Source organism: Felis catus, chromosome D4, assembly GCF_018350175.1.
Source record: "Felis catus isolate Fca126 chromosome D4, F.catus_Fca126_mat1.0, whole genome shotgun sequence".
NCBI lineage: Eukaryota > Metazoa > Chordata > Mammalia > Carnivora > Felidae > Felis > Felis catus.
In genome coordinates this window covers 71,675,866-71,694,117 of record NC_058380.1, presented here as the reverse complement: position 1 = coordinate 71,694,117, position 18,252 = coordinate 71,675,866, and the positions used below count along the sequence as shown (strand labels likewise).

General features: G+C 40.2%; 1 protein-coding gene across 4 annotated transcripts in view; it reads left to right on the top strand.

Annotated features, from left to right (window-relative positions):
- The window catches only part of ECPAS (Ecm29 proteasome adaptor and scaffold), a 107,272-nt gene that overhangs the window by 52,591 nt on the left and 36,429 nt on the right, over nucleotides 1-18,252 (top strand). For all 4 annotated transcript variants that reach the window (XM_045043669.1, XM_045043668.1, XM_023242563.2 and 1 more), the window contains 12 exons: nucleotides 219-285; nucleotides 378-500; nucleotides 2,555-2,658; nucleotides 3,054-3,177; nucleotides 4,155-4,235; nucleotides 5,475-5,697; nucleotides 6,092-6,183; nucleotides 8,980-9,114; nucleotides 9,881-10,043; nucleotides 10,748-10,920; nucleotides 12,769-12,870; nucleotides 16,275-16,398. In XM_045043669.1, the coding sequence (XP_044899604.1) occupies nucleotides 219-285; nucleotides 378-500; nucleotides 2,555-2,658; nucleotides 3,054-3,177; nucleotides 4,155-4,235; nucleotides 5,475-5,697; nucleotides 6,092-6,183; nucleotides 8,980-9,114; nucleotides 9,881-10,043; nucleotides 10,748-10,920; nucleotides 12,769-12,870; nucleotides 16,275-16,398 (1,511 nt within the window). The remainder of the gene's footprint in view (nucleotides 1-218; nucleotides 286-377; nucleotides 501-2,554; nucleotides 2,659-3,053; nucleotides 3,178-4,154; nucleotides 4,236-5,474; nucleotides 5,698-6,091; nucleotides 6,184-8,979; nucleotides 9,115-9,880; nucleotides 10,044-10,747; nucleotides 10,921-12,768; nucleotides 12,871-16,274; nucleotides 16,399-18,252) is intronic.

The window sequence follows — 18,252 nt, the reverse complement described above, 5'->3', positions numbered from 1 at the left end:
GACAGTATGTATTTAAATCATGGTTACTTGGATTAGACAGCTGAAGAATTAAATATTCGCTTTAAAAAGTATTTGGCTCTTTGGGGGAGGTAATCTAATGATGCTGACATTGTGTTCAGAGATGAAAATGCAATTCAAGAAAATTTTCATTTAGTTGCATTTTCTTTCAACCTTGTGGAAATGTATGATCATAACAATGGTCTTATATTCTCTTACAGTCGAATGCCCCATTTATTCACTAAGGATATAGCTCTTGTGCAGCAGCTTTTTGAAGCCCTGTGTAAGGTAGGGAAACACCTGGCAAGTTTATGCTTTCCATTTGGATGCTGACCTGGACACCTGACAGGAGGGAAATGGTATTTTTATCATACTTATAGGAAGAGCCTGAAACTCGGCTTGCTATTCAAGAAGCGTTATCTATGATGGTTGGAGCTTATAGTACTTTGGAGGGAGCACAGCGAACTCTCATGGAGGCACTTGTGGCTTCATACTTAATAAAGGTAGGTCTAGCTATGTGAACTGGAGAGGTTGGCAATATAGACATTTTACATTTTTAAGAACAAAATTTGAATTGCTTTTCTCCTTAACTATCTTGACAAGTAAGAAGAATATTTGCTTTCATTTGGGCTGTGCTTTATGATTGATTTTTTTTATTAAAAATTTTTTTTTAATGTTTATTTTATTTTTGAGAGAGAGAGAGAGAGAGAGAGACAGAGCGTGAGTGGGGTAGGGGTAGAGAGAGGAGACATAGGATGGGGAGCAGGCTCCAGGCTTTGAGCTGTCAGCACAGAGCCTGACATGGGGCTTAAACTCATGAACTGTGAGATCACAACCTGAGCCGAAGTCGGCGCTTGATTGACTGAGCTACCCAGGCGCGCCCCTATGGTTGATTTTTGATACTTTGTGATGGGAATATGATTTTAGGGAAGAGGGAGTGGTGATATTCACAGAGAGAGGCTTTATGTTTAAAGCCTTTCATGTTGGGAAACTGTTCTTAATGTTGTGTTTTCCCAAGTTGGAAGTCTTTTGTCTTACCTGGTAGTTGAACCCTACAGTCCACTGGCTAAGCAGGAGAGAAAGACAAATTTTATACATTATAATGAGTGTGTAGGAAGTAAGCCAGTGCCATCACACATACTCTTCTTCCTTCTAGACTTTATTTGGCTGTCATGGTTGTTTGTAGAGAATTTTGAGTTATCTATATGTACTCAATATGTACATGCAATATGTATATGCAATATATACTATACAATAAAAAATAATATGTATTTGCTGTGGTCAGTTCTTTGTCCTCCATTTCTAGGAGTAGAAAGGGAGATTAGAAGAGGGAATGATGTCAAAAAGTCTTAGTGTGATTAATATGTTGTGTCCTACTGAAATGTGGCTGGCATATTTAATATATTCATATCGAGGGAATTACTGAAGGTTCAGAAAGGTATCTGGTTTCTATTGAAATATGACAGGATTATTATATACACTTAAGAAAATTACTGTATGTAGAGTTCCATTGTCAGATGCTCTTGTACATGGTTCATAGTCATATATTGTGGACAAAGAAGTGCAGGCTTTTTGGAAACTCATTAGAATACTTAAGACTTTCCCTAGGTAACCTTACAAGGATGCATGATGCTTGTATAATGCATGTGGGTGCTGGTTGTACCTACACGGATAAAATCATGTAACAGTATTACTACAGCAAAGCTAATTTATATTCTTAGACTACACTGAAAGCAACCAGACTGTAGGCTGAATCATACGAACTAGTCCTTAATATCATTGCTGTTTATTGTAGCTCAAGGAATGATAAAGAGCAAGATAGACCTGAATGTAGGACAGTATCTGTTTCTTACTATCGCTCTCCTCTCACGATGTTAGGTTTGTGACTAAGAGAAGGACCTGGGGCGGGGGAAGTGCATGAGAATAAGGCTTTTCAGAATAAAGATTCTTCAACTGCTTCTCCGGTTGAACTTTGTATTCATAGATACTTAATCTATTTAACTTCATTGCATATGTTTACGTAGTTGAAACTGCTTTGGAGTCTGTTTTAACTAGAGCTAATCTGAAAAATTTGGACATATTTTGCTCCAAATTTGTAGAGATTCCAAGTAACCTCTGTTTGTGTTCGCTGCAGAATGTCTTAATTTCATTCATGTGACTAACAGTTTGAGAATTGGGGAAGCAGGGGTGATGGCCAGAAACTGCAGTGACCTTGGTCCCAAAGTTGGGCTGAGGATGTGCACGTACAGAGAGATTCTCTGGCTATGTATGGTCTTGGTGGGTCTTCCTGCTTTACTTGGAGGGTCCTTTTAGATCATAAAAGTACTTTTTAAGTGATGTCACTTTCCAAAGCTTCTAAACAACTTGATTAAAGATTTTCAGCACATGATTTGTCTTTATTTATTTAGACATACTTCCTAAAATAGCAGTTTTAATTTTGATTGTTTACAATTAAGATGACTTATCTTGACTGGAATGAATTGTTGCTAATTGAGTTCTTCTTCTTTTTTTAAAATCCGTATGTGTTTGTGTGTACATGAATTCATGTGTCAAATAGCCTGAAGTTCAAGTTCGACAGGTGGCTGTGAAATTTGCTAGCACGGTGTTTCCCTCAGATCATATACCGTCCAGATATTTGCTCTTACTAGCTGCAGGAGATCCGTAAGTTTCAAAAGGTGTTAATTTGAATTTGGGTTCATTTAAAATTATTTGAAAATTACTAAAATTTATATTGTTTTTAATGTTGGTCTATGGAATTTAGAAGCAATTTATTAAAGAGTTAAAAATATGGCCCTTGATATGATAGAGACCTGTAGTTATACCCTATCTTGTTTATTTCTGGGCAAGCCACATAACTGTTCAAATCTCAAGATATTTCCAAAGAGAAGTAATTTCTTGCAGTGTATTTTATGACTTTTTTCTTAGATAGCTGAGAACGTATTTAAGACATTTTCTCAGAACCCCAGCTGTCAAATAAAATTGCTGTTCTTAATCATCAAACGATCATTTTGCCATTATTGAAATTAATTTTTTATTTTTATTTGTCTTTCTGAAAGACGAGAAGAAGTTCATGGAGAGGCACAGCGAGTATTAAGATGTCTTCCTGGTAGAAACAGAAAAGAAAATGCTTCTAAGCAGATGCCTTCTTTCCCAGAAATGGTGTATTATATTCAAGAAAAGGTATGGCATTTAACTTCAGAAAATTAGTGTGGGTCATATAATGAATGATAAAAATAAACGCATTTTTAGGTGACATATTTGAAATGTCATTGCTAAATGTTGAATAGTAGTAAGGTTTTTAACAATGTTAATATTTACAGTAGAGGAAGAGAGTATAAAATGAAGAAAATGTAATTCTCAAAATTGATTTGTTTTGCCTCATTCTGAATTACTTATAATTCCTTATATGCTCTTTAACATTCTGGCTAGGTTTAAAAATTTTCCCCCTTGGTATGACATTCTTAAACATAGGTCTCCTTTTTTATTTTTTGAGAGAATTATTTAGGAACCATAAGTTTAAGAATACTTCAGGAAATAGGTCAGATTTTTTCCACTCTGATCATAGGAGGGCATCACATCTGCTTTTGCAAACCTCCCACGTGTGTGCAGTTCTCTTTGCTGGTGGATCAGAGTGTTGGCTATCGTGACCCCCCCAGTCCTGATCCTGGCCCTCTTTTTACATCAGTGTTTCTTTGAGTATGCTGGTAGTCCTAGCTTTCTGCTCAGACAGATATCTTAAGGGAGTTGGAGGTCAGGACTAGGTAGCCATATTCTCTATAGCACAGTCACATTTGTGGTCAGAAGATGCTTTTGTGCACATATTTTCCTCTTGCTCCATTAGTAATGAAAATAACGGGCCTGCAGTGGCCCGAGGTGACTGTTAATAGATGCCTGGAGCAGTTTATTCTTTTTAAACAAGCAGTAAACACGCCAGGAGAAAAGGAGAGAAAAGCCAGGAAAAAAAGCACCACACCTGTCTTTTAGGGTTTGAGGGACATGTGCAGTCAGCATGATTGATGGAAAAATGCTGTGACTAGAAAAAAACTGTAGCAAACAAACAATAATGTAGTTAGAAATACAGTTGTGTTTGAATTGAGGAGGGGCACATGTGCTCCATTTTTTAGTAATAGTGTTTGTTTTTGGCTTATTTTTATCAGGCTTCCCATCGAATGAAAACTCCAGCCAAGTACATGACTGGGACCACTGTCCTTCCGTTTAACCCAGCGGCCTTTGGAGAGGTGGGACTGGGATAGGTTTCCATTTCTCTCTACACATTCTGAAAGATCATGTCACACCCAAAGAGATGTCCTAACTTTTTTGTGTTCTACATAAACCCATATTGTGATGTCATTGTTTTTCACCAGGTTGTTTATTAGAAAAAAAGCGTTTGGTAATTGGTATTATTTTATTATTTATTTATTTATTTAAGTTTTTAAAAAGTTTATTTATTTTGAGAGAGAGAGTGAGAACGGGGGAGGGGCAGAGAGAGGGGGAGAGAAAGAATCCCAGGCAGGCTCTGTGCTATCAGTACATAGAGCCCGATGTGGGGCTTGATCTCATAAACCGTGAGATCATGACCTGAACCAAAATCCAAAGAGTTACGATGCTTAACTGACTGAGCCACCCAGGTGCCCCCTTGGTAATTGGTATTATTTTAATTCATGGTGGAGTCTTTAAGTATATTTAGCTCAGTGAGATTCTCTTTGTGGAGGAACTGGGTGCTCTGCATTGATTATTGTTGTTATTTTCAGCAAATTATTACAGCAAATTAGATTTGAATTTAAAGCCAACAATATGCCGAGGTTGTTTGGGTTATCTATTTAGGTCATTGACTTGCACTAATTAAACAACAGGAGGTAATCTTGTTCAGAGTGAGTAAGAATACCCACGGTGGAATTGTCACCTGTCCTATTTTAGCTCTTAAGGGAAGAACTTCCAAAGGATTCCTTGTTAGCCAGTTTATATCACAAGTTTTTATGGTGTTGTCTCTACTCTTTGGTAGATGGTACGAACCCATATTCTCAAATTCTTACATTGGTAGAGGTTAAATACAACTGGAGTTCTACAGGAATAGATGATTTGCCCCAGGTTTCTGCTCACTCTCTCTCTCTCTCTCTCTCTCTCTCTCTCTCTCTCCCCCTCCCCCCCCCTTTCTCTCTCTCTCTCCCCCCCCTTTTAAAAAATAACGATTTTGTTGTAATTGTTTAGACTTTAAAAAAGTTGAGTTTGCATTTTAACTCCATTAAACTCCACTAAAAACACTCTTTGGATTTATAAAAGCTTGTTATGTAAACTGTGCTGCATTACTGTCATTTCAGTTAACTTACTGAGTCATGTTTTCCAGCTTTTGTGAGGATTGTCGAATAGCTTTATGAGGGAGGGTGGGGAAATGAAGCTAGGAAAGTGTCCTTTTGCAGCACACCCTCCCACACTGACTTCTTGAGGAGCTTGACTGCTTTTCCTCCTTCTGCTTTCAGATCGTCCTGTACTTGCGCACGTGCCTAGCGCACAGTGCGGGAGTGGTGCCCACCTCCCAGAGTTTGGCCGATATGCAAGATCACGCCCCAGCCATTGGACGCTACATACGGACTCTGATGTCAGGTAGCCAGGCGACATCCTCATCCTCTTCCAAGAGTGGAGAGACCAACCCTGTTCAGATCTACATTGGCCTGCTTCAGCAGCTGCTGGCAGGTGTTGGAGGTAGGTGGTTGTGCGGCTGAGGACAGATGGTAAAGCACTTAGGCAAAAATCTAATCTTAACTCTCTTCACTCCTGTACCTGAACATTAGTCTTTGTTTCTTTTCTAAACTTACTTGATTCATCCTGGATGCACTGTTACTCCTTCAGAAAGAAATGCTAACAATAGATAATGTTTTTTACTTTGGAAGTGGGTATGAAGAATGGTATATCTTTTTATAGGTATTTAGTCTGTAAACTTGCTGTATTGAATCACATACTGGATTTAAGTTGATTTTTGTTTTGTAGAACTGGGAGATGCCTTCCACAGCAGGGGCCTTATACTTAAAAGGAATTTAGTGAACCCTGTATGTTTACCACTTTTCTTGAAGCTAAAACGGAATTCTGTCTCAATTAGGTTTGCCAGTCATGTACTGTCTACTGGAAGCTGTCTCTGTGTATCCAGAAAAACTGGCTGCCAGATTTGTAGACAAAACAGAATGGATAAAGGTACATCCTATGCATGTACATTTCTCTTTGATTCTGTATATTTTTCACTGTAGTCTTAGGATTTCGTCTTCCTGCTAGTGCCGCTATGACCATTCCTACCTTTGGGCCATTTTGAAAACTCTCCTACCAAACACTTCCTGGGAAGCATGTTAGGTTAGTGTATCTCAATGATCCATCTAGATGAGAGTGAGAGATGAATTGAGAATCATATAGATAAAAAAAAATTATGTTTTTCTGTTTTAAAAGTTAAAAAAAATAGATTTGTAGTTTAAATAAAAAATATGTGGGGCACCTGGGTGGGTCAGTCGATTAAGCGTCTGACTCTTGATGATCTCATGATCTCAAGGTTCATGGGTTCAAGCCCTGCATCAGGCTTCATGCTGACAGCACAGAGACTTCTTGGGATTCTCTCTCTTCCTCTCTCCCCCCACCCTCCCCTCTCTCTTTCGTTCTCACTCTCACTCTCAAAATAAACTTAAAAAAAAAAAAAAAACTGGTTGCCTTATCATAGTGGAATAATAGATCATTTAAAAAAATATGTAAACTGTCTCCTTTCTGTAACTGTCTCCTACTTACCCAAATCTCCCTACTTCCTGCCCCTTCCCCTCTCACCTGACATACATAGGTCATCACTTACTTATATATGGTGTACTTTCTCGAGTATACTTACACACATACACACAGATAAAAGTAAGCATTTTTAAGTTATTTCCTTCTTTTACACAAAAGGTGCATAGTTTTCACACTGTTTTATTGTTGTTGTTTCACGTTTTTTTAAAATTTCACAACATGTTGTATCTTCTTTCGCTTAAAGTTAAAATGTGTAGGTACTCCTGTAGAACTACAGAGAGGATATTGTCTTTAATGGCTTCATTTTTTCCATTATATAAATGTGCCATAATTTATTCTAGAGCCCCACTGATGGTCAGTTAGGGTGCTTCCAGTTTGCTGCAGTGGACAGTCTATCATTTTGAATATAAGGCAGTATATTTTTTAGATGGATTCCCTAGAAGTGGAATTGAGGACATAGGCTTAGCATTTTTGAGGGATACAAGCATCCTGCATATGAGCAGTACCAGTTTACACTCCCACCAGCCATGTAGGAGAGTGTTCTTGTCCCATGCTCACACCAAAAGCGTTGCCAGGTTTAACAAAGAAAAATTCAAGATGCTCAGTTAAATTTGAATTGCACTGCAAAGTGAAACATTGTTTTTAGTACAGGTATGGCTCATACAGTTTCATATACCTCTTGTGCCACCTAATGCAGTTCTTTTTGGAAAATGGAACTTGAGTTATGGTAAAATGTACAGATTATCTCTTAGTGTGAAAGCATGAATGTAATATACCAAGAGGTGTGAGTTTTGCACTTTTCTGGAAAATCTGGTCTCATGAAATCGCTTCTGGCTTAAAAGGTTTTTTTTATTCCTTGTGAATATTTGTTGATTGTAAAATGATGTCAGCGTTTCTGACTTTTGATCATGTAGATCAGGGGTCATTAAGCTGTGGTTCATGTACCAGATCTGGCCTGCCTCCTGTTCTTGTATGGCCTGCAAGCTTAGAATGGTTTTCATATGTCAGTTTAAAAAAATTTTTTTTAAAAAATTTTTAACGTTTATTTATCTTTGAGACAGTGAGAGACAGAGCATGAACAGGGGAGGGTCAGAGAGAGGAGGAGACACAGAATCTGAAACAGGCTCCAGGCTCTGAGCTGTCAGCACAGAGCCTGACATGGGGCCCAAACTCACGGACTGCGAGATCATGACCTGAGTCGAAGTCGGATGCCCAACCAATTGAGCCACCCAAGCGTCCCTAAAAAAATTTTTTTATGTTTATTTATTTTTGAGAGAGAAAGTGCTAGTGGGGGAGGGGCAGAGAGAGAGGGAGATACAGAATCCGAAGTAGGCTCCAGGTTCTGAGCTGTCAGCACAGAGCCTGACGCGGGGCTCGAACCCATGAGTGTGAGATCATGACCTGAGTCGAAGTCGGACGCTCAACTGACTGAGCCACCCAGGCGTCCCTTCGTATTTTAATTTTTTTTAAATTATTTTTTTAGAGAGAGAGAACGTGTATGAGCAAGCAGGGGAGGGGCAGAGAGAGATAATTTTAAGCAGGCTCTACACTCAGCATGGACCCAACACCAGGGCTCTATCTCATGACCCTGGGATCATGACCTGAGTCAAAATCAAGAGTGAGAGGCTCAACCGACTCAGCCACCCAGGCACCTCAGTTTTTAATTTTTAAATAGTTGGAAAAAAAAAGATGAATAACATTTTCTGATACATGAGAATTATAGAGTCCATAAAGTTTTACTGGAACACATATATACCCTTTCATTTATCTGTTGCCTGTGGCTGCTTTTGTGCTACAGTGGCAGAATGGAGTTGTTGCAACACAGATCATAGGTCCCACAAAGCCTAGTTGGCCGTTTACAGAAAACATTTGTTGATCTCTGCTTTAATTTTTTTTATTCAAGTAATCTCTACACTCATGACGTTCGAACTCATGACCTGGAGATCGAGAGTTGGATGCTCCTCTGGCTGAGCCAGCCAGGCACCCTGACCTCTGTTTTAGATCATCTGTGTATTAATTCTTTGTGTTTTATGTTTTATATTTTTGATGAAAAGGCATAGGACATTTTGATATATAATTCAGCTTTTTAAAATAATAGCCTATTGTGTTATTTTCTTGCAGATACCAATAGATTGAATATATCGTATTATTAATTTTAAATGTCAGATGTTGTCAGTAGGAAGATGATTGCATATGATGTATATATTTGTTTCTTACACCACTCAGAGTCTGATGAATAGCAGTAAAGAAGAGATGCGTGAACTGGCAGCATTGTTTTATTCTGTGGTGGTGTCTACAGTGTCTGGAAATGAGTTGAAGTCAATGATAGAACAGCTTATAAAGACTACAAAAGACAATCATGTATGTTACCAGTTTTGTCTTTATTCTTTTTTGGGGGAGATGGCAGAGCTTTCCAAAAGCATCTGTTTTTAGGTTTTGTCTTCTCATTTCTAAAAGGAACTTTTATGATTGTGAAGAGTGAGATAGATGATAGATAATACATTGATTAATTCATTCTGTGCAACAACTTTGAGTGCCTTGTGTCTGATTTAGGTGCTGAATTTTAGGTGCTGGGAATTCAGTAAATACATGAGGATCCCTAGTACTACAGGTGCTCAGAAATGTTAGTTCCTTTTTCTTTCCCCATCTACTGGTGCCTCTCATTGTGCCTTTTCTATCAGAAAGCATGTGCTTGCAAACATTCAGACCTCAACTTTGTGTTTAGAGGTTTTAGCAGTTAGAAATAGTATCTGCTCATTGTATTTTGTTGGCGGTAGGGAGAAGTTAGGCTTAAAGATTGTGGTAATGTAGTTACGTAAGTGCTCTAAGCTAGAAGAATGTATGGGTGCTACAGGGGGGCCTGCAGGAGAGCCCCTTCACACCGACATGGAGTGGGTGTAGGATTAGGGAATTACTTGAAGTGAGTCAAGACCCAGCTTGCCTTCTTAGAATTCTTGAGTGTTAGAAACCCCAGATTCATTAGTATTCGGTCGAATCTCAAATGATCACTTTGTTGTCTGGCCTTATGTTTTATTGGAGATGACTGTAAGAAACATAGTTATTTTGGTGCATTCTTGCATGTGTGAGAGAGTGACAGACACGTATGCTGTTGTGTGGTTAAATTCAGAGCCCAGAGATACAACACGGATCCTTGCTTGCATTGGGGTTCACAGTAGGAAGATACTTGGCTAAGAAGAAAATGAGAATGGCCGAACAACAAGACCTGGAGACAAATGCCGATTTCCTGCCTGACCAGGAGGAGCTCATTCAGAGCGCCACCGAAACGATAGGTAATGAATACACTCATGCTGACTTGGATGTTGCAGTGTCTGAATTAGGTTAAAATTTAATACAGCATTTTAGTTTCTTTTTGCAGCATTGCACTTTAAAGGCACAAGCCTTTTCACAATACCTTACTTAGTGTTGGATAAATTCTGTGTTTTTTTTTTTTTTTTTATTTAAAAATTTTTTTTTTTTTAACATTTATTTTTGAGAGAGAGAGAGAGAGACAGAGCATGAACGGGGGAGGGGCAGAGAGAGAGGGAGACACAGAATCGGAAACAGGCTCCAGGCTCCGAGCCATCAGCCCAGAGCCTGACGCGGGGCTCGAACTCACGGACCGCGAGATCGTGACTTGGCTGAAGTCGGACGCTTAACCGACTGCGCCACCCAGGCGCCCCAATTCTGTGTTTTTAATAGCAATGAAAGTACTCTAGTTTTTCTGTATATTTTTTCCTATACATAGGTTTCAGTATGATGGAGGTGATATTTCCTCATGGGAAAAACCTTAAACATTTACCAGAGTACAGTGCTGTCTACCTAATTTCTATGTTGTTTTGTTACTGAGTAAATGCTAACAAATTATCAACTAGAGGGAAATGTAGACTTTGATTTGTTGTGCTCTCTTTAAAACAATCTCAAGTACCTTGCTGCTTGCCCTGGATCCCAAGAGCAAAAGTGTATTCTTCTCAGTTTTGTCTCAATGTGCTTTCAGGCTCGTTTTTGGACAGTACGTCGCCCCTCCTGGCAATTGCTGCCTGTACAGCCCTGGGTGAAATTGGCAGAAACGGTCCCCTCCCAATCCCCAGTGAGGGATCTGGCTTCACCAAATTGCATCTTGTAGAAAGCTTACTGAATAGAATACCCTCCAGTAAAGAAACAAATAAGGCAAGTTTCTTTTTTTTCCCTTCCTTTCTGAAATTCTTTCTGTTTGTAGATACATAAATGAGCAAAAACACAGTTGTAATGAGGATAGAGGGCCATGCAGCTGGAGGAAGGATTTAATATAAAAGAGAATGATACAGGAAGTCTAGGTGACTGTTTAATTTTGAGTTAAGGGTGATTTTGTTCAGCCTTCCTGCATGCACCATTTGGGCCAAGCTGCTCCAGTGTAGGCCCATACCTGTTAGGATTTGGGTAAAGAATTAAGTGCATCAGGTAGTTCTTTTGTCCTGCAAACAATGGATAATAAAGTGTTAAATAGTTTGTAAAGTGTTAAATAGTTTTATCACGTTTGTAATTTTAGAACAACTCTGAATCTTAATCTCTGACAGCCGATTTGGTTTTAAGAAATCTGGGCATTAGTAAGAGGGGTGAGTAATATCTGAGGAGAGGGACTTTTATCATTTTTAAGTTTCAGATAAACATTTTCATAAAGTTAAAAACATTATATTTGTGATCAGAGTACCTCAGTGTTGAAGTATAATATGATTTAATGAGCAGATAAATCAACTTTCTACAAATTTAATAGACACATAAGCTTATTCTTTTTAAGTTTATTTATTTTGAGAGAGAGAGAGAGAGAGAGAGAGAGAGAATGAGTGGGGGAGGGGCAGTGAGGGAAGGAGAGAGAGAATCCCAAGCAGGTTCTGCACTGTCAGCACAGAGCCTAATTTGGGGCTCGATCTCCCCCATTGTGAGATCAAGACCTGAGCTGAAATCAAGAGTCAGATGCTTAACTGACTGAGCCACCCAGGCACCCTTTTTATTCTTTTTTTTTTTAGAGAAAGCACAAACAGGAGAGAGAGAGAGAGAGAGAATGAATCTTTTTTAAAAAAAATTTTTTTTTTCAACGTTTATTTATTTTTGGGACAGAGAGAGACAGAGCATGAACGGGGGAGGGGCAGAGAGAGAGGGAGACACAGAATCGGAAACAGGCTCCAGGCTCTGAGCCATCAGCCCAGAGCCCGACGCGGGGCTCAAACTCATGGACCGTGAGATCGTGACCTGGCTGAAGTCGGACGCTTAACTGACTGCGCCACCCAGGCGCCCCGAGAGAGAATGAATCTTAAGCAGGCGCCATGTTCAGCACAGAGCCTGATGCGGGGCTCAATCCTGTGGTCCTGGGATCATGACCTGAGCTGAAATCAAGAGTCAGATGCTCAACTGACTGAGCTACCCAGGCACTCCCATAATCTGATTCTTGATCTGGACACCGTTTAAAACTTCCTGAGAATGTCACAGTGTAGTTTTTGTTAGCTGTTATTAACTAATTAGTGATTATCAACCCTTGGTGAGCACTTATAATGTGCCAGGTGTGTGCTTGAGTGATTCGCATACATTAATTAATTGAATTCTCTGAAAGGTCTAGTGAAGTAGGTACAGTTGTCATCTCTGTTTTCCCAGATGAGGAAATAGAATCACAGAGAGGTGGAGTATCTTGCCTAAGGTTACATACCTGTAAAGGCTGCTAAAATGGTCAAGCTGTGAGTTGATCTTAGGTCACCCAGGCCCAGAAACCTACATTTATAGACAGTTTGAAGGATAATAAACCTACTTAGAGGCTTTCTTCTTTCTTCTTTTGCAGCCACGGACCCTTAATGAACTCAGTTTTATGTCTTTCTACCTCCAGTGTCTTATAAACATAATTATGTAAAATTGGATACTTTTAAGAAGAAACTTGCGTGTATAAGTGCTTTAGCCAGCCTACTCCTCCCTGTCCTCTCATTTTGGAAACACTGTTCTCTGATAAAGCTGTTATGTACTTTGTTTAAAAAAATTTTTCTGTTCTTTTAGATGAAAGAACGAGCAATCCAAACACTGGGATATTTTCCAGTTGGGGATGGAGATTTTCCTCACCAGAAGCTCCTCTTGCAAGGTCTGATGGACTCTGTGGAGGTATTTATATTGCTATCTGATTGTTATTCAGAAAAAAGCATTTTTTTTTTTTTAGCTGGAGTTTTGTATGCTATGAGATTTTAAATTAAACTTTTATTCATTTATTCACCAAGTACTTATTGAGTACAAACCAGCCTTGGGCTTACCACTTCGGTAGGCATAGCATTGACTAAATCACCTATGTGGGAAAATCCTCTCCTCATAATTATTGAGTAAAGCCCAGTGCATTGTGGGTAGAAGAGGACACTTAACCCAGTGAACTAGATGTGGGAATTGGATGCTGGTATTCCAGTTGCTCTTGAGTTGGATGGCCTAGCTTCTGTCTTCTGGATAAATTTCTAGGGTAGTTGGGAAGACCAACAAATGGGCAGCTGCTAGGCCTGTGTCATGAATCTTAACAAGACCTGATATGGACCCTCATCTAGGCTTGATTCTCGTCACTTACTCACATTTTTGTACACCAGACTCTTTGTCCTTCTTTGCTCTGAGCTTTTGAAAGACTAATACTTCCTTTCTTGGGTTGCGCTGAGCCCCTTGAAAGCCATCAAACTAGAGTAGATTCTTCATTTATTGGGCTCTCATGATTCTCCAAACTTTGTCTTCACAGCATTTATCACAGTTTCTAATTGCCCACTAGACTGAGGCAAAGTCTATTTTGATCCCCATTATGAAACAAGTGCCTGGCAGTGTGATTGGTAGTAGTAGGACCTCAATAAATGAACGAAGAGACATTTGCATAGAAGCCAGTAGATTCACAAAGGAGGGTGTGAGTACTTCTGTTTGGGAGACTTATGTTAGGGTTTTGGAGGTGAGGTTCCTTTTGGGCCTGGAAGGATGGCAGGTAGACAGGAAGCTGATTGGGGTGAGGACTAAGGCCACTGAGTGACAGAGCCAGTGTTAGGATCCAGGTCTCTGGAATCATAATCCGGTATTTTTTTTGAAATTTTTTAACGATTATTTATTTTTGAGAGAGACAGAGCATGAGCGGGAATGGGGCAGAGAGAGAGGGAGACACAGAATCTGAAGTAGGCTCCAGGCTCTGAGTTATCAGCACAGAGCCCACTGTAGGGCTCAAACTCTGGAATGGCAAGATCATGACCTGAGCTGAATTCGGAGGCTTAGCTGCCTGAGCTACCCGGGTGCCCCAATAATCCAGTATTTTTAATGTGAATTTTTTTGAGTATGAATTATACCCACATTAGGTTCTCCCTGGTGTCATTGACATTGTAACCTCTTGGGGAAAAGCTTACAGTGTCTGCTTTCTTACCTTTTTTTCTTTTTAAAAAATTCATGGGAGAGATGGATTTCCTCTAGTTTGATTGATTTTTGAGAGAAAGGGAGCATAAGTGTGGGAGAGGAGCAGAGAGAGAGAGGGAGAGAGAATCTTAAGCAGACTCCACGCTGTCATGGAGCCTGATGCAGGGTTTGATCTCATGATAGTGAGATCATGCATGACCTAAGCCGAAATCAAGAGTCGGACACTCACCTGACTGAGCCACCCAGGCGCCTCTCTTCTAGTTTTATTTAGATAAATGAAGGTTTGTTTGGATTATTAACTTGTTACTGAAGTTATTTTTTAAGAGTGTAGAAGGACAGAGATAATACGAAACGCTAGAAACATGATGGAGAGATTAAAGTTTAAGAATAGTGAGAAAGGGGTCTCTGTATGGCTCAGTGGGTTAAGCGTCCAACTCTTAATTTTGGCTCAGATAGTGATCTCATGGGTTGTGAAACTGAGCCCTGCATCAGGCTCTGCACTGACGATGCAAAGCCTGCTTGGGATTCTCTCTCCCTCTTTCTGCCTCTCCCCAACTCACGCTCTGTCTCTCTCAAATATAAATAAACATTAAAAAATACATTTAAATATCCCAGAAATAAAGGATCATGAGATGAGATAAAAACAGGTACATGGGGATTCATTATATTAGTATTATCTTTACTTCTGTGAGAGACGGAGACAGAATCTGAAGCAGGCTCCAGGCTCTGTGCTGTCACCACAGAGTCCATAGTGGGGCTCAAACTCATAAACTGTGAGTGAGATCATGACCTGAGCCGAAGTCGGACACTTAACTGACTGAGCCAGCCAGGCACCCCTATTTCTGGAATATTTAAAGTAAAGTCTGGGTATCCTATCATTCATAAATGGAGTTAAGGAATTTTGTTTTTGTTTGTAATGCCAGTTATGTTGTTAGTAACAATGGGAAAAACGTGTGATAAAGGGTACATAAAATGAATCCTTACTATGGGATCCTCTGTGTTGAGATACCTTTTCTCTGCTTAGAATTGCCAAAGCAGCTTTTGGCCAGGAAAGCTGTAGAACTGAAGTCCTGAAATTCTTTTTCCTCAGAGTCGGAAGCTCTCAGCTCTTGACACCCCACCGAGACCAGAGCATTTAGTTGATTGAGCTTAGGAATGGCTACCCTGGTCTGTGTGCCGAGTTCTCTCAAAGGTCGCTATTTCCATGCTCCTCACGGGGACCCTCTGTTCTTCATTCTCTTCTTAGTCCCCACATTCTTAGCTCTTTTCCAGTTTACAGTAAACAGAAAAATGCTGAAGGGAGCTAAGACAGGCCCAATTCCATGTTGTCAGTGCAGTGATTCATGCTTGTGAAATGTGTCAAAATTTCTAAACCAAATTAAAAAAATTTGAGTCTATACTGTATAGAATTTTTTTAATGTTTGATTTTTGAAACAATTTCAAACTTACAGTGCAGTGTAAGAATGATATAAAGAACTTCCATATACCCTTCATCTAGATACACCAAAATTTCACATTTTATCGCATTTGCTTTATCATTCTTTTTTTTTCTGAACCACTGGAGAGTAACTTGCAGACACCATGTAATTCAGGAGTGCAAAGAGGGAGGTGCTAATGAGTTAATACATTGTAATGGCTGCTGTTTGTAGTGCAGTTACCGCACATGAGGATCCTCTGGAAACCTTAAACATATTACCGTCATTCCCTCCTCGCAGCCTGATGAGGCAGGTGATGGTCTTATGCCCGCATTACACACAAAGTTGAGACTCAGAGTTTAAATATGCCTGTGTGGCTAGTGAGAGACAGATTAGAATTTGCCCCGAGATCTGTGTGGCTTCACAGTCCGTGCCCTTTTCCCCAAAGTTACTGGTATCACTCTTCCAGCAGTTAAAAATCCCTGCTTAGTGGTTCTCTGCTGAGGGTGAAGAGTGCAGTGTGGTGTTGAGGTCATTCTCTACATTCTCCGTTCCCTCCCCTCCCCTCCCCACCCCTCCCCTGTGAGCCACCAGGTTAGGTGAGAGCAATCCAGTAAAAAGCGTAAAAGCAAAGCACGTTGACAGGGTTGATACCAAACAGCCTTTGTGTGGAGATAGACGTCTTTGGGAAATGTTCTCGCCGATTTGCGGCTTTTGTTTCCTTCCATGCAGGCCAAGCAGATAGAGCTGCAGTTCACGATCGGGGAGGCCATCACCAGTGCTGCCGTAGGAACGAGCTCTGTGGCTGCCCGCGATGCCTGGCTGGTGACTGAAGAGGAGTATACTCCCCCTGCTGGTACGGTACCTGCAGCTCATCCCTTCAGAATCCAGGAACCCTTTCTGTTCTTGTTTGCACATTTGAAGCAAAAGAAAAAATGTATGCGTTCCATTTTAACTTTTTATAAAAATATTTATATCATTTTGGTTCAGTCAAGAAAAATAGTTGGTTAAAGGAGAGTGAACACAAAATGAACAAGAACTTCTTTGTTTAGTCCTTTGGCAAGCAAAGGAATTCGCTATGTTGTACCTTCAAGCTTAGGCTCTTTTCTGGAGGGTTAGGGTATTTAGCCAGTTTCAGAAGTCGCAACACAGTTACATTGCCAAGCTGTGTGTCCCTTAATCCTTTATCACATAATGAAACCTCAGGGTCTTCTGTTGGTGTTCCATGTACCTCTGCCCGGAGGGTCACTGGCTTTCAGTGACTATGCAGGAGAGGGAGGGTGTGGTTTCCGACTATGTGTCATAGATACTATGGTTTCATACGTCTTGTGGTTCAATTTCAGTTTGGAATTGAAAATGAATTCTGTTTCAGATACTGAAATATATTTTTAGTCATAAAAACAAAAGAAAAGTCACCTGATGTTTTATATGTTATCTTCTCAGTTAAGGAAATGGCAGTGTTTTCATGGTAATTGTTGCATTATGAATTGTATTTTATCATGAATACACTAGTTTTGCATCTTACATTTTTGCATACTTCCGTGTTCACCTGTTTGTTAACCACCATAAAGAAATGTAAAGGGAATGGAAAGGTATACTTTCACTTGCTATCTAATTAGGAGAGCTATAACTTGACAGAAGCTGATAGGGCTAATTCTCTGAGGCTTCTCTCAGTGGGTATGAGGCCAGGTAAGGAGGATTGTCTGTAAAGGGGAGAAGATACTAAAGGAAGGGAAGTGACCGTTGTTAACAGGTAACCAGACTGGAAGTAGAAACTCGGAGTTTGCACATGAGGGGTGATGTTGGAGGCTTGAGAGTAGTGAGGGCTCATGACGCGGAAGAGCAGATCTGCTGTAAAAGCCATGTTTCTGAGTCCATGGATTTCTCTGTAGTGACTTAAGCAAATGAAGATTAATAGAGAGGTACCTATGCCCGTCTTCAGACTTACAAACTTCCTATGTCTCATGCTCTTCTTGGAAGAATTTGTTCTTTGGTTGGCTTGGCTCTTTGCTCATCCAAAAGAGTCTCAGTTAAATTGTCCATCAAGTGTTAAGGTTTGCTCCATCTTTGTGTGTTTAGGGAAAGGAGAGCGTAAAATCCTGTGAAGTGGGTAATGATGACTTTTTGACCTGAATTTTGATCATGCATGTTTGTCATTCTCCTCTGAGTGCTACTCAGCTTTTTTGATGTCTTTTGTTGTAGTGTACTGATCTTGCTTTGAATAGAAGATACAGTACTGGAGAAGCCACTTAGGGCCTAGGTCTTAGCCATCTTAGCATCTCAAGCATGTAACACAGTACCTGGCGCAGTGTGGGAATCTAATCAGAGCTTGTTTACTTGGTGATTGCAGCTGCTTAGGTGGCAGACCTACAGATAGCTAGAATTGTGGTTTTGGGAAGGTAAAGGAGAGATTGTATTTGCCTCTGAGACCTAGATTTATTTATTGAATGAGAGAGAGAATGCATGGGGGAGGGGCAGAAGGAAGGGGCGAGAGTGGATTCCAAGCAGGCTCGACGTGCAGCACAGATCCCAATGCACAGTGCAGAGCCCGATGCAGGGCTCGATCTCATGACTGTGAGGTCATGGATGAGCTGAGCTGAAATTGCGAGTCAGACACTTAACCAACTGAGCCGCCATGCAGGCATCCCTGAGAACTAGATTTACGTGACCAGTGAGGAATAGCACCTGCCTCTGTCTTTTTTTTTTTTTA